The sequence below is a fragment of the Arvicola amphibius genome, chromosome 10, assembly GCF_903992535.2.
Source record: "Arvicola amphibius chromosome 10, mArvAmp1.2, whole genome shotgun sequence".
Classification (NCBI taxonomy): domain Eukaryota; kingdom Metazoa; phylum Chordata; class Mammalia; order Rodentia; family Cricetidae; genus Arvicola; species Arvicola amphibius.
The window spans coordinates 83,327,525-83,349,711 of record NC_052056.1 but is presented as its reverse complement, the minus strand read 5'-3'; the positions used below and the strand labels follow the sequence as shown (position 1 = coordinate 83,349,711).

General features: G+C 52.2%; 1 protein-coding gene and 1 pseudogene across 2 annotated transcripts in view; both read left to right on the top strand.

The window, feature by feature from the left end:
* Scarb1 (scavenger receptor class B member 1) overlaps positions 1–13,575 on the top strand; it is a 66,734-nt gene extending 53,159 nt beyond the window's left edge. Inside the window, exons 8-13 of one of the 2 annotated variants that reach the window (XM_038344618.1) lie at positions 1,606–1,724; positions 4,500–4,573; positions 6,573–6,624; positions 7,337–7,483; positions 9,830–9,958; positions 12,825–12,961. In XM_038344618.1, coding sequence (XP_038200546.1) covers positions 1,606–1,724; positions 4,500–4,573; positions 6,573–6,624; positions 7,337–7,483; positions 9,830–9,958 — 521 coding nt within the window. In that variant the 3' untranslated portion in view covers positions 12,825–12,961. Of the gene's footprint in view, positions 1–1,605; positions 1,725–4,499; positions 4,574–6,572; positions 6,625–7,336; positions 7,484–9,829; positions 9,959–12,824 lie in introns of both variants that reach the window. The other variant, XM_038344619.1, reaches the window with a different exon arrangement.
* Positions 13,576–17,581: 4,006 nt separating this feature from the next.
* Positions 17,582–18,514, top strand: LOC119825010 (annotated as a pseudogene).
* The last annotated feature ends 3,673 nt before the right edge of the window (positions 18,515–22,187 follow it).

Sequence of the window (22,187 nt, the reverse complement as noted above, 5' to 3'; positions counted from 1 at the left end):
TAACAGATATATATATATTAATATAATTAATATATGTTAATCTTATAAAATTTGAGATATTTATACCTTAAGAAAAGTTTTAGAGAGCCAAAATAAAACCTAAGGAGTATGAGACTAGTGGCAATAGAATAGTCCCTAATGTTTGTTTTTCTGTTATCCATACCAGGTGGTTCTTTTGACATGAGACAGAGATTTTGGATTTTTCTTTAAAAAGCATGCTTGGGTTTAGAGAAGGAAAGAGCCACGTTCCAATTCCAAGGTCATCTTTACTTTTTAATTGAATTATAATTACAAAAAGACCATTTGCCTTATATGTCTGTAGAGAACAGTAAAGACAAACATTTGGGGGGGCTGGAGAGATGGCTCAGAGGTTAAGAGCACTGGCTGTTTTTCCGGAGGTCCTGAGTTCAATTCCCAGCAACCACATGGTGGCTCACAACCATCTGTACTGAGATCTGGCGAGGCAGAATGTTGTATACACAATAAATAAATAAATCTTTTAAAAAAAGACAAACATTTGGGAAGATTTATAAGATCTTTATCCTGTTGAAAGTATGCTATACCATTAGGACAGTTTGTTCTTTCTTAGGGCATTTTCTCTGTGTGATTCCTCCTTCTTCAGATGTCTCATTTGTCCCGTGGGCTTCAGATTCCTTAGTTGGATGTTTATATTCTCCTGGAAAGACAAAAACAAAACCTTGCCTCAGCTTAGCTTTGGGGAGTTTCCCTGTTTGGCCGTGCTGTTTGATGAGCTAGTGCCTCTCCTAATCAAGAGGTCTCTGCTGTTCCAATCTAATCTTTATCAATTTTGATGGTCTCCTGTGGGAACAAAAGAAAAACCTCTTCCCCAACGTAACACATATCCTGGTTTCCATTCTGATATCAATATATCAGAGGCACATAGGCTGATTTAATTCAGCAGCCCCTTCCATAATCTAGTGTCTCTCGGCAGCTGCTGTTCACTGATCAGCATTCAAAAAATTCAAAGTCAACAGAGCACCATAAAGAATTCAGACACCCTATGCAACTAGTAATTCACACATCAGGCCCTTGTCCTGGGATGGCTGTATTAGTGGTGAGGTCCTGTCTCAGGGTCCCTGATGGGAATCTCTTGCCAGGGCTGTCCCCTTACCTCCTGTGATGTCAGAGACCTGCCCATGTGCACCCCCGAGCTATGATGCCTGCAAAAGCAGTTCATGCCTCTGGGTTGGCATTCGGACGCAGCTTCCCCTCTCAAATTCATGTGACCATGATTTTCCTTTCCATTTTCATCTTCTACGATTCCCTCTTGCACCTCTGGCCCCGGGGCCTCCTTGCTCTCACCTCTGCCACACTCCTACCTGGCATGCCTTTCCCTCGCTTGGTGGCAGCTGCCCTCTCCCCTCCTCCACCCACCCCTGCCACTGAATCAGCCACCCTGGCTCCATCCACCCTCCTCGTGACCTGTGCCCAACTTCTTTACACAGTGAAGGAAGGGGTTCTATCTGCCTGGTCACCATTGTCACATCTTGTGAATGCCCCCACTGACTGTGGGTCTCCTTCCTTCCTTGTCCTGCAAGCCTGGGGTCCAGCCAGTCTTCCGACCCTGTCCCTCTCCTCCTCCAGGTGCGCCTCTGTTCCTGTCACACCCTCACTTCTACAATGCGGACCCTGTGCTCTCCGAAGCCGTGCTTGGTCTGAACCCTGACCCAAAAGAGCATTCCTTGTTCCTGGACATTCATCCGGTAAGTCCTGTGTCCTGCTAGAGTCTGGGGCTGGTTCCTGTGGGTTGCTGCATGTTCCTCTTCCCTCTCACCCCCCGCCCCAGCACAGCTGGCTCAGACTTGGGTAGGGGAGCCCAGTTCCTTCCACAGTGGTGACTTCTAGAACTTCGAGCCATCAAAGGTCCCCAATTCCATAGTTCAGTGATGTCATTACTTTTTTATTGGGGCCTATAAAAAAGATATATGGTGGTAAATTAATTAAGAAATATCAGCTGGAATGTCTCCTGCACCAGAGATACCCTTGACAGTGTCAAGACACTAAAGTTTTCAAGACATCAGTGTGAGCCACAATGTCTCACAGAGAAATCGATGCGGGGAATTTGTCCTGTGCTAACTTGTATCCACTAGCCAGGGCCAGGAGGGTGACTCTCAGACACAGGCCCTTTCTGGTATGCACAGCCCTTCTCTCTGCCTCTGGTTACTATAGGATGTGTCCAGTCAGGCTGCTGTCCTTACCGTTAACTTGGGGAGTCTCAAGATCCCTGTCTTGCCCAGGCACCCATGACACCCTGAAGGCATTTTGTGAAAACCTTTTTTGCTTTACTGGATGGGGATGGAAGTCTGGACCTCTCACACGTGAGGTGCTCTGGTTCTGGCTGGGCCTTCAGCTGGCCTTCAACTTGCAATCCTCCTGCCTCAGTTTCTAAGTGCATCTTCACACCTGGCTCACAGCCGAGGGCTATTGCAGAGGAAGGATGAGCACGTGGGAGGAAGTTGTCTGATGTCTCCCCCAGCTTGTGCCTAACTCCCCAGCCAGAAACCTGATGTATAGGAAATATTTTATGTTGGGAAAACCCCTCAGGATAGGGGTCTGGGTGTTCACTGGGGATCTGTCCTGTGGGCCCCTCTCCTGGGGGCAGATCTATGCTCCAGACTCCCAAAGACACAGGTGCCTAGTATTAACTGTCTAAGCAAATGGATGTGGCACAGTGAGGCCAACACCCTAGCTTAGGGAGTGGGGACCCCCTGGAACTCAGGTTCCAAGACTGACACTGGGCACCCAACCTGGCAGAGTTCCTGGGGAGGGTTGCTCAGCCCACCCACGGTGATTCTGTATGCAGGGTTAGGATCCCTGCACCTCTGTCTGAAAGCCATATCCAGTTTCTGGAGCCCTTTGCCCAGTTCCCTTTGCCCTGGGGACAGGAGGGACCTGGGTGCACTGGACTCCAAGGGCAATGATGTCCTTGCCCTCTGCTGTGGGTGGCTGTGACTGGAGAGGTGGCCTTCAGCTTCAGTCATCCTTGCAAGAGTCTCCTGGTCTGGGCAGGGCTAGCTGCAGTCTCAGCAAACCGTCTGCACAGAGCCCCATCCCAGTGCTGGAATGGAACCTCATACCGAGGCCTCTTCACCAAGCTTCTTTCATGTCATTCTAGAACTTTCTCCCCGAGTGAAGTGACGTGGGTGTCAGTTCTCCTGGTGATTATTCATATGGTGATTTTTTTAAACATCACATTTTAAAATAGAGCCGTGTACAGGAAGTGCTTTGCTGCCACCTCGGCTAGGATGTGGCAGATCCTGCATTGCTGCTTCTCAAGAGAAAAGGCCGCAAGCTGCTGTGCACTTAACCCTATTCACCCTGGATCGCACTTCCCCCCCCCCAACCCCCGCGCTGAGCTTCCTGAGCCAGTGGGAAAGGTTGTAAACAGATTGAAAAAGCCATCCTAGCCAGGCAGTGGTGGCGCACGCCTTTAATCCCAGCACTCAGGAGGCAGAGGCAGGAGGATCTCTGTGAGTTTGAGACCAGCCTGGTCTACAAGAGTTAGTTCTAGGACAGGCTCCAAAGCTACAGAGAAACTCTGTCTCAAAAAAAAAAAAAAAAAAAAAACAAAAGAAAAGAAAAAGCCATCCTTACTGCACATGCCCCACACTCGGGAGTCACTGCCTCACTGTGTGAGGGCAGGAATTTAAGCTCAGTAGGTAGAGTGCTTGCCCAGCATGCACAAAGCCCTGGGCTCCATCCCAGCACCAGTAAAGTTAGGCATGAGCCAGCCCCCAAAAGGTGGAGGCAGGGAGGTGTGGAGTTCAAGATCAAGATCATCCTTGGTTACGTAGCCAGCTGGATTCTAGCCTGGGCTGCTTGAAATTCTGTCTCAAAACAAGCTGGGCAGGGGTGGGTGGCACAAGGCTTTAATCCCAGCACTCAGGAGGCAGAGGTTAGCAGAACTCTGTGAGTTCGAGGCTAACCTGGTCTACACAGCAAGTTCCAGGACACCCAAAGCTACAGAGAAACACTTCTTGAAAAGCCAAACCAAAACCAAAAATCCAGATGGAGATCACCCCTTTGGTGACAAGGGGACCTTGAGATGGCAGGTGTCTGATCCCTTCATCAAGCATATATTTCCCGAGTGAGAGCCTGGTGCATGCGCGGGAAATTTCTAGAAGGGTGGCTGCCCCAGCCTGTTGCCTGGTTCAGGTGGGGGAGAAGTCCCTCAGGGCCCCAGGACTGAAGCAGGCTGGGAACTGGCCTCCATGCTCGCGCTCTCTCTCTCTCTCTCTCTCTCTCTCTCTCTCTCTCTCTCTCTCTCTCTCTCTCTCTCTCTCTCTCTCTCTCTCGTAGACACACACCAGAAGAGGGCACCAGATCTCATTACAGATGGTTGTGAGCCATCTTGTGGTTGCTGGGAACTGAACTCAGGACCTTTGGAAAAGCAGCCAGTGCTTGTAACCTCTGAGCCGTCTCTCCAGCCCCATGGCCTCCATGGACTTAACAGCTCTCCTCACTGTTTTCTGCTCCAGGTCACTGGGATCCCCATGAACTGTTCTGTGAAGTTGCAGCTGAGCCTCTTCATCAAGTCTGTCAAGGGCATTGGGTGAGTAGGTTGGGGTCGCAGCTTCTGAAGGCATCAGGGACCAGGAGTCTCCATGCATTGGCAGAGGCAAGGCATGGAAGAGGCAAAGGTCCATCCACTTCTGTCTTCCCTATGACAACGTCTTTGCTCTGGATGGAGACCCAGCCTGCACCCTGACACTCCTGCATTCCCCCTTTCCTAAGATCTCTTCTCCATCAGCCAGACTGGTCAACCCAAACTGTCTCCCTCCTCTGGAGTAGAATAGACAGATTGCAATAGAGTAGACGCCTGCTTGCATGTCTATGCACCATGCATGTGCAATGCCCACAGAGACCAGAAGAGGGCGTGGGGTCCCAGGGAACTGGAGTTGCAGACAGTTGTGAGCCACTATGTGGGTGCTGAGAATTGAGAAGACCTGGGTCTTCTGGAAGAGCAGTCAGTGCCCTGTAAACCATCATTCCCCGGATTTACTTTAATTTTGTGCACAGACTGACACTGTGAAGGCTCCTGCCCCGTTCCACATTTGCCAGGTAGAGACTTGGTAATAGAGTCCAGCCTTGGAGCCGATCACGCCCAGGGTCACAGATCGAAGGCCTGGGGACCACTTAGAAGGCTGCGATTGAGGAAGAGATGGGCTCTTCCTCAGCAGGACCTCCAGGTCTCATACTCAGAACCCAGCTCTGACCTTCTGTTGAGGAAACTGAGGCCAGGAAACCCTGACTCAGCTAGACTCCAGCGCGAGCACACGCGCGTGCGCGCACACACACACACACACACACACACACACCTCCTCTTCATTGCTGGAAAAGCACTCTCCTCACTGAGTTATGCCGCCAGCCCTCTTTTCAGCTTTTATTTTGACACAGGGTCTCGCTAAATGGCCCAGGCTCCTCTTGAACGCACTCTGTAGCCGATGTGGCCTTGAACTTGGACCTGTAGCGCTAGATCTGGCTCACTCAGATCTGGCTCTTGAAACTGGAGGCCAAAGTGGGCTGGCTTGAGCTCCTGAGGCCAGCTTCCAAACACTGATCTGTTCCACTGCTTAAAATACTCTTTAAAATCTTCATAGATTTACGGAGAGGTGGCAGGAATGGAGATCTTTGTCCCTGGTCCCCAGCATTCTCAGCATCGTCAGCTCCTGGCAGTAGCTGTCGCAGTAAGGAACCGAAGTCTAGTGCTGTGTTATTGCTACAACCCTTTCCCCTCAGCTTCAGCTTCAGGGTGCAGTCTGCTCAGGCCTGCCTGCTCCTTGTGGCTGTGACCTGTGTGTGCGTGTGCATGTGTGTTTCATGCACACTTTCTTCCCTTGAGACAAGGTTTCCCACTGAAGCCCTAGCCAGCCCTGTCTCTACCCCTCTCAGCCCTGGGCTCAGAGGCTCAGAGCCACATACAGCTTTCGATCTGGGTTCCGGGACCTGACCTCACGCTCATATACTTGAACAGCAAAAGTGTTACCCAGTGCACCATTCTCCAGCCCTGTGTAGGTTTCTCCTCTAGCCTCCGGGGTATGTGAAAGTACTTGTGGGGATCAAGTTCGGCTGTAGACAGCTGTAAACACAGCCACCCAGACTTCTGTGGGATGAGATTCATTTTTGGTTTTTTTTATGTATTTATTATGGTGGAGGGGGCACCATATGCTACCATATGCTACCATGCACACGTGGAGGTCAGGACAACTTTTGGGAGCGTGTTCTCTCCTTCCACCTTGTGGGTCCTGGGCATGGAACTCAGGTCATCAGGCTTGGCGGCCAACACCGTTACCTGCTGACTCTTGCCACGCCCCTTAGTTAATTAATTAATTTGAACCAGGGTTTCATGTAGCCTAGGCTGTTCTTGAACTTGGCTAAGAGTAGTCAGATGTACCGAGCTCTTGCCTTCGAAGCTCCCGCTGCATCTTTCTCTCCCATTTTCTTGTGAGGTGTTGCTGGTTGAACAAGGCCTGGCACACAACTAAAGGCTCCACCGAGCGACACAACACCCTTCACCTTCGGTCACTCACCTTGTGTCCTCTTCTCTCTAGGCAAACAGGGAAGATTGAGCCTGTGGTCCTGCCCCTGCTGTGGTTTGAGCAGGTGAGGGCTCTGCTATCCGGCCTGGGGGTGGAGCCTGTGTGTATTGAGGCAGGTGGAGAGAAATGCGGGCCTGGCTTATTTATTTTATTTCACTTTGAGGCTAATGTTAGCTTAACTTCTGGCACCTGAATTTAGTTATTCATATGGATGTTTAGCCTACACATATGTATGTATTCCACATGAAAGCCTGGTAACCACAGAGGCCAAAAAGAGCATCCGGTCCCTTGGAACTGCAATTGCAGATGGTTGTGGGCCAGCAAGTGGGTGCTGGGAAAGGAACCTGGGCTTCCTGGAAGAGCAGCCAGTGCTTTTAAACCACTGAGCCATCTCCAGGGTTTGCTAACAACCCCACCCCTAATCAGGTTCACTTCTTCTTTGTCTGAGGCGGTGCCCAGGGGTGGAGATCGGCACCAGGCCAGCTGATCTTTCTCATGACCCTTTAGGTCCTAATTTTAGGTTCTAACTGGTGAAGAGATGAATCTTGGGAGGGGCCTTTGGGGTCTGATATACCTCCCGTTGATTGGCCAGTGCCTCATCACATCGGCCTGCCAACAGCAAAGGCATCTGGGAAATGTAGTTTTTCTTGAACTTGAAGCAACCGGGCTCTGGGACTCTTTGGTCTGAGTTTGGGAGGGGCGAGACACAAGGGATGGTTCCGGGAGATGCAATGTGCAGCCTGGCCCTCCTCACTTACTCATCCATCCCTCCGCAGAGCGGGGCCATGGGCGGCAAGCCCCTGAGCACGTTCTACACGCAGCTCGTGCTGATGCCCCTGGTGCTTCACTACGCGCAGTACGTGCTGCTGGGACTGGGCGGCCTCCTGCTGCTGGTGCCCATCATCTACCAGCTGCGCAGCCAGGTAAGTAGGCGGGGCGGCAGGACTGTCCGCTCGGGTTTCTCTCCTGCAGCAGCCTCTCATTCTAGCTCCTCTGGCGTCCTGCTGTGACTCTTCTCTGCCTGTCCTGGAAGGCCAGGGACCCTCCCCGGTGGGTGCTGGGCTGAGAGAAGTACCCAGTCATTTGACCAGCAAGTGGGTACCTCTTGATTCAAGCTCTGTGGAGCTGCCCACTGGAGGTGGAGGTGGGAGGCAGGGTCTGGCCTGGTCAGAGAAGAAACGGAAAACCAACCAAACAAAAAAAGACAATTTACCCAACGTAAAAGATAACAAAATGGGAGGGGCCAGAACTGGGTGTGAGACGGAAATGGGAGGAGTCAAGAATTTGAATTTTCTAAGTCAAGAGAAACAAGTGTATCTAGTTAGAAATTTTGTTTAGCCCAAATATATCAAAATATGGAGTTAAGGGTTAGCTCAGCAATAGTGCTCTTGTTACCAAATGCAAGGCCTTGCATTCAGTCCCCAACAGTGACAGAAAAAGCAGCAATCACAAGTACTGAAAAGATGAGGAAGGAAGGAAGGAAGGAAGGAAGGAAGAAAGGAAGGAGAGATGGAGAGATGGTTTAGTGGCTGGGTGCACTTATTGCTTGCAGAGGCCTGAGGTTTGATTCCCAGCACTCGCACGATGATTTACAAGCATCTATAATTCTCGTTCCCGGAGATGTAACAGGCACACACGCGGTGCGTATACAGGCAGGCAAAATATTCGCGCACATAAAATAGATATTTAGAAAACAGAGAAGGCGTGCAATCAATATAAACGCTACAAAGGCTTTCTGCGGTCTCTTCCAGATTTAATCTTTGAAATCTGGTGACTATTTCACACCGGGTGTGATGGCTCACACCTGTAATCCCAGCATTTAGGAGGCAGGTTGAGGCCGGAGGATTGGACATTCAGAGCCATCCTTAGCTACATGTAAAGTCTGAGGCCAGCCTGGGCTACATGAAAGCTTGTCTCAAAAAATAAAAGGAAAAGTGTGGCTCAGACATGGGTGGGGTGACTTATGTGAGAAAGGAAGCAAATTTGAATGAAAAGTGTAACCCTTGGGCATGTGGCCCCTAAAAGCAGGAAGTATGTGGGGGGGGGGGGGTGACTAAAACCCTAGTTCCCTTCTAATCTTAGGACCAAACATCCACTCGTAGTGAGATTTTTTTTTTTTTTTTTTTTGAGGCTGTGTCCATAGATCTTGGGGTTACAAAATGAGCAGAACATACCGCTTGAAATTCAGGGCCAAGACTCTTCACGTGATGTTGGATGTTGATAGCTGTCGTTCTGAAGCCAGAACAATTGAGGACAGACAGGGTGCCGATCAGCTGTGATGGGGGAGGGTCAATGTCTGCAGGCAGGGGGTCAATAGCCACCCACAGGGAGATGTCCTGGGGCCACAGACTTTCTGCTGGGGGGGGGGGCCGACGACTTTCGCTCCTACCCAGTCAGTAGGCTGGATTTCTTTCTGAAGTTGTGCTTGCTTGCTTGCTTGCTGTGGGAAGAACAGGCCGCCAGCACCCCACTTCCCTTTCCGAGCACTGACGCCCTGGTCTCATGTCATCTCGAAGGGACATCTGGGAGCCTCTCCAGGTTGACTGTAGCCTGGAGTGTCTGATTGACACCATGGGCTGGGCTTCTAGGCAGCTTTTGCTCTTCTCGGCTGCTGCCCAGTGAGAGCTGGGCCAGCCTCTTCCCACCAACCATTGGAGAAGAGAGAGGGATCTAGAAATAGAAGGCTTCTCACTGCACCTCGGGGTCTGGGGTCCAGGCTGATTGCTCTGCAGGTTTCATCAGAGGCCAAAACAGCAGTCCACACCCTACCAACTTTGTGCTTACAAGACTAGGCCTCACGTACGTGTGTGTGTGTGTGTGTGTGTGTGTGTGTCTGTGTGTGTGTGTGTGTGTGTGTCTCAGTTTTTTTTTTTCAACTGCTTGCTGGCTGGTAAATAGCATACTCACCCCTACGTCATTGTTAAGGGGAACACAATTATGTTATCATTTACCCCTGATTAATAACTCTGTGTACTTGGGGAAGTGGTTAAGTGAGCTTAGTGGGCCCCAGGCCCTGGGTTCAAGTCCAGCCCAGCTCCCCCAAGCCAGACCAGAGAAACCCAAGCTCTCTCCACATTTGCCCTACTGCCGCCACCTCCGCCCCTCACTGCCTGTTGGTGGTTCTCCATGCTCTGCTCTGTCCATCTTCCGGGGCAGTTCGCCACGGTGTAGGGTGGAGGACTCTACTTGCCTCTTCGCTTCTGGGGAGCCCAGGGTCTCCTTCCCCAGTGACACGGCGCGGAATATAAACTAGCTTGGTTGTCTTCCAGGAGAAATGCTTTTTATTTTGGAGTGCTAGTAAAAAGGGCTCCCAGGATAAGGAGGCCGTTCAGGCCTACTCTGAGTCTCTGATGTCACCAGCTGCCAAGGGCAAGGTGCTGCAAGAAGCCAAGCTATAGGTGCGTACCAGGTAACCCTCCCCCACTCCCCCATCTTGCTTGTAGCGAATCGGCCTGTTCGACCCTCTCCACCTGTAGATCTCTCTGGGTGTCATCCACGTGGAGAGCCCACCCTCCCGACATCATCACAGTGGGGCCCATCTCGCCTCAGTTTCTGGAACCTTCAGTCAGTGACTGTCATTTACCAGGTCCCGTGAGAAGATAAAGTTAGATCAGTTGCTTCTCCATGCTCCATCCCACGCGGTTGGCTAAATGCAGGTCCCTGGGCGTCCTGGAAGTCCAGAGACTCCTGCAGCCCAGAGGGTTTGAAATTGTATTTTTCTGGACCTCAGAGGGTATTTTGGTGTAGAAGCCGCACTGGTTCCAGTCTGGAATATGAGTGTTTAAGTAATTTAAGCATGGTTGAACGCCAGCTGTATACTCGGGCCCAGGCCTGGAATAGGATCTCAGGGTGAGCACACAGAATGTATAAGACAGTCCAGAGCTGTCTGCCCTGTTCGGTGCTGGGGTGGGTAGTCCCTGCGAGTCGCCCACTGCCCACACAGGTATAGCTGGCCTGCTGGCTCACTCAGCAGCCCACCTTGCGGGGATCCGGGGCAGTGCTTCTCCAAGACCTTCAGGTCCTGTAGGGTCAGGGCCAAGGGGAGGCCGAGCCCTGCAGGGTGTGTCCCTGCCTGGGAAGTGGCAGGGAGAGCTATGGCCCTGCAGTTTGAGGTTAGCAGAGGTGAGTCATGTCCCAGAAGAAGCTGCTATTTGAGCCCTTGAGCCTGCTGGGGTGTGAATACATCTTTGGAGGGAGCTGGGAGGGTGGAGGCCACAGCTCGACGCCTGGGATTCTGGGAGCCAGCTGGCTACTGCCAGCAAAGTCAGCTGTCAGAGAAGAAAATGAAACAGAACTCTGGTGGGTGTGTGATTGTCCTGGTAGGTACCACCTCCCCAGAGGAGGGAGGGCAGGCCAAACTGGGCCTCTGCAGCCCACTGGGTCCCCACGTGTCCGTGGAGCTGAAGAAGGGTTCTCATCCAACGGGACTTCCAGGAGGGGTGGAGGGTGAGGTCTTGTATCTGCTGCCTTCCAGCCATGGCGCCCTCTGCAGGTGATATTTGGTATTGCCAGAGGGCAGGGAACGCATCCTGGGTGGGAGATAGGGGACTCCCAGGGGGCAAATGCAGGCTCCAAGCAGAGATAGGATAGTCCCTTTAGTCCAGATGGAGCACAGCCTTCACCCTGTCCAGACCCCAATAAAACGAATAGAACCGGGGTTTCCTCTTTATTTTCCCAGCCTGGTCCAGTCTTTGTTTGGCTTCAAGATTCCCCTGGGCTATGGAGAGTGATTTGAGTCCCCACTCCAGAGGACACCCCAGCCCTGGCCATGGGCTAGGGAGGGCAGTGTCTTTCAAAGACCAGCCTCGGCATGTGGGGTGGACACGTGGGTCCTTGCAGAGGGGATTACTCCACCTCACTGCCTAGCGAAGTAAGGCTTGGTGAGGCCCCACACTTTGCCTTGCACCTGGGTGTGGGGGTGGCCTCTGGGGGCGCCTGCCATTGCTGAAAGAGAAGGAAAGTAGGGCCACTGCTAGCCCAAAGGGTGTGACTCTATGAATAAGGAAAAGGCTCTCCCTCCGGGCCTTACTGTAAGGTGGGGGTTGGCAGGCAGGGTTAGCTTTGTAGCCAGGTGCCGTGAACAGACAAGGGTACTGAGTGGCCTTTGGGGAAGTGCTCTGAACCTCTCTTTCTCATTGGTCTGTCTCCCATTCTCCATTGTCCTCTGTCAGACACAGTGATGGGGGAGGGGAAGGGAAATCTGCCCTGGCTCCCCTGGCTGTCCAGTACCTTGTGGATTTGTTGCATGTATTTTCCTTGGGAAGGACCAAGCACCAGTCAACTCTCGTTTTGCTCTCTGGCAACAAGGGCATGCTGAGTCACTCAGACTGGCTTTGAGCTTGTAAGCAATCTTCATGCCCCAGTCCTGAGATGCCAAGCACATACCACTACTATGCCTTGTATCCCCCTTTATATTCCGGGTTCTGTCTGTCTGTCTATGGATGCTGGAGATTGAAGCCAGAGCCCTTTTACTGAGTGTGTTCCATCTCTGAGTTTCACCCCCAGCACCCCGTTTTTACTTCTGAGTGAGACTTTCTCGCATGCTGGGGTGCTGTGGCTTATGGGAAAAGGGGAGACTGGTTTTGGTCCGGGGAGAGGATGCTCCCACACCCACAGCCCTCTCTGTCTGCCCTGTGGTTTCCTTCCATGCTGTGGGGTGCAGCAGGCCTGGGATGTGGGGTGACAGTGCCTCTCTGTCCTAGGGGAGGACGGACAGGGACAGATACCCAGTGTTCATATCATTTTCCTAATCTTTTCAAATTGAATCTTTGAACATCTGTGCCATCTCCCCACCTCTGTACTTTTCCCCTTCCTCCTTCCTGTGCTAAGGCCCAGAGGCCACCATCGCAGGGATTTGGTAGGAAGGTGTATCTCACCTCCATGAACAAGAGCCATTTTTAACAGCTGGTCCTGGCCTGCCGTGTGACTCTATTTTAAACTTGTCTTCCTGTGGACAGACATTTAGGCCATTCCTAGTTTCCCTGTGTGACAGTGTCATGCACCCACTCTGGACTCTGCGCTGCCCTCCTCACTCTGACCTGCCCATCTCTCGGGCCTCAGTTTCCCGAACTCTAAAGGGAGGGGATGAAGCCCAGTGACCCACATGACCGAGGCGTCCCCATGTGTAAGAGAGCAGAGTCTCTCAGTTCACGGCACTGTGATGGGGAGGAGGTCGGTTCCGTGCTGGTGGGATGTGGGGCGGAGGGGACAGGCAGGGCAGGGCTAGGTGACAGGCTAGTGACTCACTCTCTTCTTTCTCCACAGGGTTCCAAAGACACAACGAGCCCCCCAAACCTGATAGCTTGGTCAGACCAGCCACCTGGTCCCTACACCCCGCTTCTTGAGGACTCTCTCAGCGGACAGCCTGCCAGTGCCACAGCCTGAGCCCCTAGATGTCACAGCTGTCCACACAGCACACCTGTGCACAGACGTGTGTGCAGAAACACTCAGGGACCAGGGACAGAGTCTAAGTGGCTGTGAACCAGGCTGTAGGGACCACAAATGCCACCGGCCCCTCCTGTGGGGGGCTGGCCCTGCCCAGGCCCTCCACTTCATGCTGCCCTGTCTTCCTCCCTCAGGCTGAAAGCCTCAGTCCCCACAGAAGACAGATCTGTCACTCCTAGGGGCTGGGCATACTTTCGCCTCCAGTGCCAAGGCCAGGCAAGCAGTTCCAGGTTCCGACGGGTCTACACACGCACCCTGGAGCTGTGTCTGGCCCTTTTCCTCCCGTCTCTGCCATGTCACCTAAACACTGAACTGGCCGCTGTAAGTGGCCAAGGTGGCAGGCCCCTCAGGGTCCTAAGTTTTCAGGTGTGGTGTCAAAGGTAGAGAAGTGTGGACCATCTACCCTGGCACCTTGTCCCCTGGTATCTGACCTGGTTGCCTGGTGCACCTCCCTGGACGGTGGGGGACAAGGAGGCTCATTGCCCGCATCTGCCCCTTTTTCTACTGGAAGAGAAATTTTATCATCTTTTGGAACTCATGACTGAAGCAATAAACCTTTTCACGAATTCAACACTGCCTTCCATGACTGTCTGCTGGGCAGGGCTGGGGCTCTGGGGTCCAGGCCACTCCACTCATTCAGGTCGTGTTCCCCCTGGCTGCAAGCATGTATCTTGGTGTCAGGCCAGCACCCACCCCTAGCCACTTTTTCACTTCAAGCCTGATGTGGTACGTGGCTCAGATGACCAGCGGCAGGCTGGCTGTGTCCTTTCTCTGCCCTATGGAGCCCCTCGGGTCTTCTGCAGTCACTGCCCAGGGCAGGAGCATCCTTGTCTCCCACATGGCCCGGGAGGAGCTAGGAAAAGGGTTGGGAGGAAGAGTCTAGAAGTTTTGACCCAAGTTCAAACTGTAATAAGGGGGGCGTTTCCCCCTGGTATCCTTGGTTTAGAATAAAACCATGCTTTTCCCTTAAGGAACTCACTAGGAACTAAGCAAGAAAATTTGCACCGGGAACACCGAAAAATGCACCAAGCGGCTCTGATCGCCACGGTCCGCACCCTCTCCCTTTTCCAGAATTAATTTTAGTTTTGGGTGGGGGCCATTGCCGTTGTGTGGGTGTGCAGGTTGGCAACAGTTGGTTCTTTTCTCACTCTGTGGGTCCTGGGGATCAAACTCAGTTTCTCAGGTTTGGCAGCAAACTCCTTTACCCACTGAACCCTCTCCCTGGCCCCGCACTTCCTCTTCAACTTGCACCTTTCTCTTCCCGCCCCTCTACCTCACATTAACCCCTCCATGGTACTGTGCAGCATAAACATTGATGTAAGGTGGATATTTTTTATTTTTGTTGTCCCCCCTGCTTCTGCCTCCCAAATGCTGGGGTAGTCGGCATGCTCCCACCATATCCAGATTTATGATTTTCTATGACCAGGAATAGCCAGCCTTTCTGAGCTTTTCAGGTGGTCGGTCGTGAGCTTCCAAGCTCAGGGAATCCTCCATCCTCGTCCTCGGCATGGCTGGGACCAGAGACATGCACCTCTGTGCCCAGCTTCCTGTGTCTTCCTGGTCTGTGCCTACTTCTACTGCACCAGAGAGGGGATGGGAGCACTTGGAGGCAGACATCCCTGCTCGGGGGTCTGGAAGCTCAAGTGGGTTGGGACGGGCTGGCTAGGGTTCTGTGGAGGTTCTTGCCCGGCAGATGCTTGTCTTTACCTGGCTCTTACGGGTGTGTGGGAATTCCGGCCTGGCCTGCGGCCTCCTTCCACCTTCTGCTCCTGTTCTCCAAGTGTGCAAGAAGCTTCGTCCTCCCACATTGCATGAACACTTCTAATCTCAGGCCTGGGATGCAGAGGCAGGGGGATCAGAAGTTCAAGGTCATCTTCAGCTACATCATGAGTTCAAGGCCAGCCTGTGCTATACATAAGATCCTGTCTTAAAAGAAGGCACGCACCTTTTATCCCAGCACTCAGAGGAGACAGAGGCACATGGATCTTTGTGACTTTGAGGCCAGCCTGGTTTACACAGAAAGTTCTAGGTCAGCTAGGACTACATAGTGGGATTCTGTCTCAAAAAAAAAAAAAAAAAAGAAGAAGAAGCAAAACTTGGAGTCAGACCCCACTTCCCCAGTGCCACCTTCCCCATTTATTGTGACCGTCTTCTCAATGTGTAACATTTGGCAGTCAGCTAGCTTTGCTTGTTCCAAAACATTCTCAGAAGGACCCACACAGCGGGAGGCCTATCCAGTTGGCTTCGGGGCCTCTTCCCCTGCCGAGCAGTGTGCAGGGATCAATGCCATCCGTTGTCAGCCGTCAGTCATGCAGGGTATTTTTACCCAGTAGGCTGGCACGCCCACTGATCTTTCTCCACATTTATAGAAAGCTGGGGAGTGGAAATAACCTGCTTGCAAAAGCTGGTTGCCCAATCTGCATCATGCTGGGAACTAGCATGGGAAGGTTCCCCCATGGGGTGTGGAAGAGGCCTGAGCTCGAGATGCCCCAAAGCCAGGTGGTCCCTGTTGAGGTCCAGATCTGGGAGATGGCCACTTACAGCGCCCCCTGCTGGCTCCTGGGAACGGATCATTTTTTTGGTTTGTAGTGTGTGTGTGTTTGTCTGTCTGTCTACCACACCCAGCTTTATTAAAGTACTAAGACTCAAACTCGCCAGGCAGTGGTGGTGGAGCACGCCTTTAATCCCAGCATTCGGGAGGCAGAGGCAGGCAGATCTCTGTGAGTTTGAGGTCAGTCTGGTCTACAAGAGCTAGTTCCAGGACAGGCTCTAAAACTACAGAGAAACCCTGTCTTGAAAAAACAAAAAACAAAAACAAAAGAAAAAAAAAAAGACTCAAACTCGGGTCCTCGTGTTTGCACTTCCCTGACTGAACCATCTCTCCAGCCCCTCCTTTGTTGTCTGTTTGGGACAGGGTCTTGCCGTGTAGCCCAAGCCGACCTTAAACTCCAGTCAATCAATCCTGCCTCAGCCTCCTCTCCAGGGCTAGGGTGCAGGTGTCTGCTACCATTCCCTATTTCTTAAGGCTTTTGCTTTAAAAATAAAAATAGATAAATGAACAATGTTTGGGTTTTCAAGACAGGGTCTCTCTGTAGCTTTGGCTGTTCTGGAACCTGCTATGTAAACCAGGCTGTCCTCAAATTCCCAGAGATCCACCTGCCTCTGTCCCCGAATTAAAGGGTGGGATTAAAGGTGTGTGCCACACCTGACTTTAAGAATTATATTTGTCTGAAGAGGAAGCCATGTGTCTGTGAGATTCTAGACCTGTCTGGCTAGCAATATTCTGTGGCACCCGTGAGGGTTGACAGGCAGCTCTTACACCTGCAGGCCCTTCAGGGTGGCTCCTGGTTCCTTGGAGGACCTCCGTGTGTGTGTGTGTTTGTGTGTGTGTGTGTGTGTGTGTGTGTGTGTGTGTGTGTGTGACCCCTGGCCATTCTCCTGCCTCATCCGGGCCTCACTTTCATAATCAACTCTGTCCCCGCCACACTAACTTCTATGAGAAGTCCCCCGTCCTGGCTCTTTATGGCTGTCAGCCTGACACAACATAGAATCAGCTAGAAGCAAGTTTCAGAGGGGGCTTGCAGAGATCCAGCTGGCCCCGGGCGGAACAAGTTCGGTATTTGCCTTGACTGTTAACTGAAGTGGGATGTCCCTGCCCTGCGTAAGAGAGAAGCAAGCCAGCTAAGCGTGAGCAAGCAGGTGGAATGGGTGTGTTTGTTTCTCTCTGCTCTTGACTGTGTACGGGATGTGACTAGCTGCTTGAGGTCCTGCCTCAACTTCCCCAAAGTGGTGGATGGCGACTTGGAACTGTCGTATGGCCCTTCCTCCTCCACGTTGCTGCTGTCACAGCACTAGAAACTAGGACACCCCCAGCGTGACAACCACACACTCAATCTTTCCATCTCAGCACCCCAGGGTGCTTTTCACCCCAGTTGATGCTAAGTGTTTTGGGACACTTGAGATTTTAACTCTGGTTGCTGAGGTCCCCTCCCCCTCAGCCCTGACACGGCAAGTGCACCCCAAGTATGTGACCCCAGAGCATGTCAGCCTTCTTAGAGGCCAAATGGTTCCAGAAATATCTGCCCAGAGCCTGCTGGGTGTGTGCTTGGCACCAGAGTCCTGTGGTGGGGTGCTAGTGGAGGTGCCCACCCGATGCCCGTCTTCTCCGATGCTTTGCTATCGGAGGCTTACAAGGGGCATGGATAAGTTACACACCTTAGCACCCCGCCTCTACTTACTCCCCCTTTAAAACAACACACCTGAAGCCAGGTGGTGGCAGTGCCCGCCATTAATCCCAGCACTCTGGAGGCAGAGGCAGGCGGATCTCTGTGAGTTCAAGGCCAGCCTGGTCTACAAGAGCTAGTTCCAGGACAGGCTCCAAAGCTACAGAGAAACCCTGTCTCGAAAAACAAAACAAACAAACAAAAAAGAAACAGTACACCTGAGGCAGAGAGCAGGGAATCTGACACTCAAGGAATAATTAAACTATGTAGCAAGTTAGAGGCCAACCTGGGCTGCAGAACAAGGCCCCTGTCTTACAAAACAAGAAATGAATTACTTCTTCTGGAAAACACCAAATGGCGGATGACCCCGGTGCAGCGGGAGGGTCCAGGGGCCCAGGATTAGGAGGTCGTGGCGGCTTCCGCGGAGGATTCGGCAGCGGTCTGAGGGGCCTTGGCCGTGGGTCGAGGCCGAGGCCGAGGCCGTGGCCGAGGCCGAAGCTGCGGGGCTTGCGGAGGTAAAGCTGAAGACAAGAAGTGGATTCCCGTCACCAAGCTGGGCCGCCTGGTTAAGGACATGAAAATCAAGTCCCTAGAGGAGATCTACCTGTTCTCCCTGCCCATTAAGGAGTCTGAGATTATTGACTTTTTCCTGGGAGCTTCCCTAAAGGATGAGGTTCTGAAGATCATGCCTGTGCAGAAGCAGACTAGGGCAGGCCAGCGGACCAGGTTCAAGGCTTTCGTTGCTATTGGGGACTACAATGGTCATGTAGGTCTCGGTGTCAAGTGCTCCAAGGAGGAAGCCACTGCCATCCGACGGGCCATCATCTTGGCCAAGCTTTCCATTGTCCCTGTGCAGAGAGGCTACTGGGGGAACAAGATTGGCAAGCCCCACACTGTTCCGTGCAAAGTGACAGGCCGCTGTGGTTCTGTGCTGGTACGTCTCATCCCTGCCCCCAGAGGCACTGGCATAGTCTCCGCTCCTGTGCCCAAGAAGCTACTGATGATGGCCGGCATTGATGACTGCTACACATCAGCCAGGGGCTGCACTGCCACCCTGGGCAACTTTGCCAAGGCCACCTTTGATGCCATCTCTAAGACCTACAGCTACCTGACCCCCGACTTCTGGAAAGAGACTGTGTTCACCAAGTCTCCTTATCAGGAATTCACTGACCATCTTGTGAAAACCCACACCAGAGTCTCTGTTCAGAGGACCCAGGCTCCAGCTGTGGCCACCACATAAGGGTTTTTATACAAGGAAAATAAAAGTGAATTAAGTCTGTTAAAAAAAAAAAAGAAATGAATTAAAAAAAATCAGTAAGCAAATGCTAGAGTCCCTGCAGGAGACGGGGCGGCCAAGGAGGTAGTGGAACCTGCTTGGTGGCTCCTGTGTTCAGGCTCTGTCTCTGGAGTATGTGAAGTGTCTGCCTGGCTGCTCCTGGCTCCCATATGTGGCCTACGCCTTCTGTTCTCCAGATAACTACCCAGAAGTCTTTCTGAGATGTCATCTGGCACAGCTTGTCCTTAACCACATAGGTAGCTTTTCCCTCCTCCGAAGGCAATCCCTTCTATAGGCATCCTGCACCTACAGAACCAGCTTCATGGCAATTCCAAGATTGGTCACTAGGGGGCGGACTGCACACATGGGATGCCCAGCGGTGCCTGTAAGAGCCAGGGTCCTCTAGTTCCTGGGATGTGGGAAATCCACGGGCTGGCTCAGGGTTTGGTAACCTCGAGCAATGTCCCACAGCACCCTCCTTTGCCAGAAACACTGCTTTAATAATCTGTAGAATTTGTAAGTGTTTTAACCATAAAAGGCTTAGGAGCAAGAGGGAGCCCCTAAGCTAGAACCCAGGGCTCATGATAGGGGCTTTGGCCATGGAAACAGGCATCTGTGTTGCTAATCTCTGATCTAGTTACTGGGCCGCCTTGGAGCAATTCTCTACATCTCTGAATTTGTCCATGCCAGCTCATAGAGAGGGGTGACGATCGCTGCCCTGCAAAACTCTGGTAGCATCTGTGAAGATAGAACAGAAAAATGCATGGTGGTGCAGGCCTGTGACCCACGGAGGCTGAGGCCAACCTGGGCTTCTTAGCAAGGAAATAGGAAAGAAATGGGTTTTGGGAAAGTCTCCCCAGAGATGGGACTACAGTGAAAATGCTTGGATGCCAAGCTTCAAGCATATAACTATTAGGCACCTGGTGTATACAGAACACTTTCAGCTCTGAGAAGGTGCTTAAATTTTTCTCTCTCATTCAGCAAGTGTCTGGTTGGCTGCCGTGTGCCCCGCGCTCTCCTGTGCAGCGGGATCGTGTTGAGCTGAGTTTCCTAGAAGGAATGTATGAAACAGAGAATTATGACTCAGGGGTATCCCTTGGGAGAGGGATTGGGCTCAGTAGCCAAGGGCAGTTGTGCAAGAAAGGCTATGAGCATGCAAGTATAGGAATTGGGACATGAAATAGCTCGGAGCAGCTGCAGTTACAGAAAATGGCCATCAGGGGTCACTGTGGCTCCAGTCACTGGAGCTCCTCAACCAGAATTCGTCATCAGCCACTCTGGGTTTTTGTGGTAGCTTCTAGGCAGAGGAACATCTACTTCATGAGGCTCTGGACATATTAAAAATAAAAAACAAAAAGTAATAAGCTATGGCAGCATAAAATACACTATTAAATATGTTTACATTTAAAAGGCTATCACACACAGAAGTACTTTGGTGTTGCCACGTCTTGTGGACAATGTCTATGAACATAGTAACAGTTCTTTTAGCCCAGGAAGCCAGGCACATGCATACTCATCTTCAAAGTAGACACGGGGTTCAGGCCCCACAGCTGTCCTTGGGGTAAGTGGAAACTATGAAATGGCAGATTGGGGCGGGGCTGGAGAAATAGCTCAGCATTTAAGAGCACTGGCTGCTCTTGCAGAGGACTGGAGTTCAGTTCCTACCGTCCGCATCAGGTAGCTCCAGGGGATCTAATGGCCTGTGCAGGCATTGTACTCACGTGTGCATACATTCACACTCACATATGGGGTGCTAGTGTCATCATTCCCCCCATTTTTCAAGGAGGAAACTGAGGCACCGAGAGACGAGGTCATAGTTCATGGTCTCCGGGCTGGTAAAGAAAGATGTTTGTACCCCAGCAGCCTGGTCCTGTTCTTGAGTGCTCCCCACTTGTTCTTGAGTGCCCCCCACTTGTTCTTCATTGTCCAGTGCCCAGGTCCGCCCACTGTGCTGCTGAGCGACTCTTGGGACCCTGGAAAGGGTTTCATCCCAAGTCAGGAAGCATGGCAGGTGTGAGGCAGGCGACCTCAGAAGCCTGGGGAGGAAGGGAGGGTCACAGGCTGAGGTGCCAAGCTGCATCCCAGCCGTGTGTAGCATAGTGCTTCTCCACCTTCCTCACACTGAGACCTGTTAACACAGTTCCTCACGTTGTGATGCCCCCAACCATAGCATTATTTTCGTTGCTACGTCATAACCGTCATTTTCCCAACCGTTATGGACTGCAATGTAAATAATTTTGGAGACTGAGCTTTGCCAAAGTGGTTGCAACCCACGGACTGAGAACTGCCCGTCTGGAAGGAGCCCCGTTTACCAGGCCAGGCTGCCCTGATAAGATCCCAGGCCGGTCCAGTACAGACTTGTCCCAGACAGGTGGCAAGTGGTGGGCAGGGCAGGAAGAGTCATGTATCTAAAAATAGCGCTTGGCTTCCAGAACCTGTTCACAGGGCAGTGAGACAGCAAGTGCCTGTGTGGGAAGGGCTCCCTAGGATTTGGGGGCTATGTATGCATCTTCGGGGGAGCTGGATAGATAGATAGAGGGATGAGGTGCTGGGGTGTCAGGTTTGTGCCACTGCAGGTCCTCGCTTTGTGGGTCACAGGCTTGCGTGGAGGGTTTAGAGGGGCATGCAAGAGGCAGGAAGGGCTCGCAATGTGGCCACTGTGCTCATTTCTCTCTTCTACCTGTCACCTGCCTCCCCCCTAGGATATGGGACTCCATAACCAAGCCACCCCTCCCCCACTCCATGTCTCTACGGATGAATAGGCAAGGCCTAGTGTGTAAGCTGGTAGACACAGCACAGTGGCCTCTCTGGTCTCTCTCTGTGTCTGTGGCTACCATCTGTCCTCTGCTCAGCCACAGGAATGTCTTCTGTTTGAGGAGCAGGGACCCAGGGATGACACACAGGCCTCTCTAACCCAGCTTTGTGTAGCTCTTGGCCCTGTGGTCTCAGACTGTGGGCAGCAGCTGTTTGGGGGCAGGACATGGTTTCCCTATGACATAAGTGTTGGCAAGCAAATAGGCAGGGGTGGGAGGCCAGCCCTGTGGCTGGAGGCTGGATGGTGTTGTGTCTCCCTGGGCAAGGCTCTATGACCATATCATGCCCACGTCCAACTCATAGGAAAGCCACTTCCTGCCCCACCCACTCCAGGGTCCAGATGAGGGTGGGCGAGAGGGACATCGGATGGACATTACACTGACGGCAGTTCGAAATGGTTTTCAGATGTGTGAAGGAATGTGGAACAAACCCCGTGACCTGGGGCAGACCCAGGCAAACTGCCCTGCGATACCACACTTGACCAGCAGATGCCGCTATTGGTCACACGGCAGGTTCCAGGCAACCTGTCTTGCTCAGAAGCAGGACTTGAACCTAGGACTGAAGTAGAGACTCTGAGGCCAAGGGCTTCCACACTGCAGGTATTTACAGCAGGCAGATGGGAAAGGCATGTCTGTCCCAGAAGACATGGCCAGAGAGAGTAGCTGCATGAAGCGTGTGGGGTTCTGGGTAATGGTAGCTCCTCTCCTGCCGCCCCTACCGCTCAGGGAGGCAGGTGGGTCTCTCTGAGTTCAGGCCTGGGCTACAAATCCTCACAGAATTAATTTCCTGGGAGGAAAAAATAAAAATCAATGCCTGTCCCTCGGTGCCAGACATTAAACTCCTTCTCGGGATCGGCGATGGCGGGCTGTT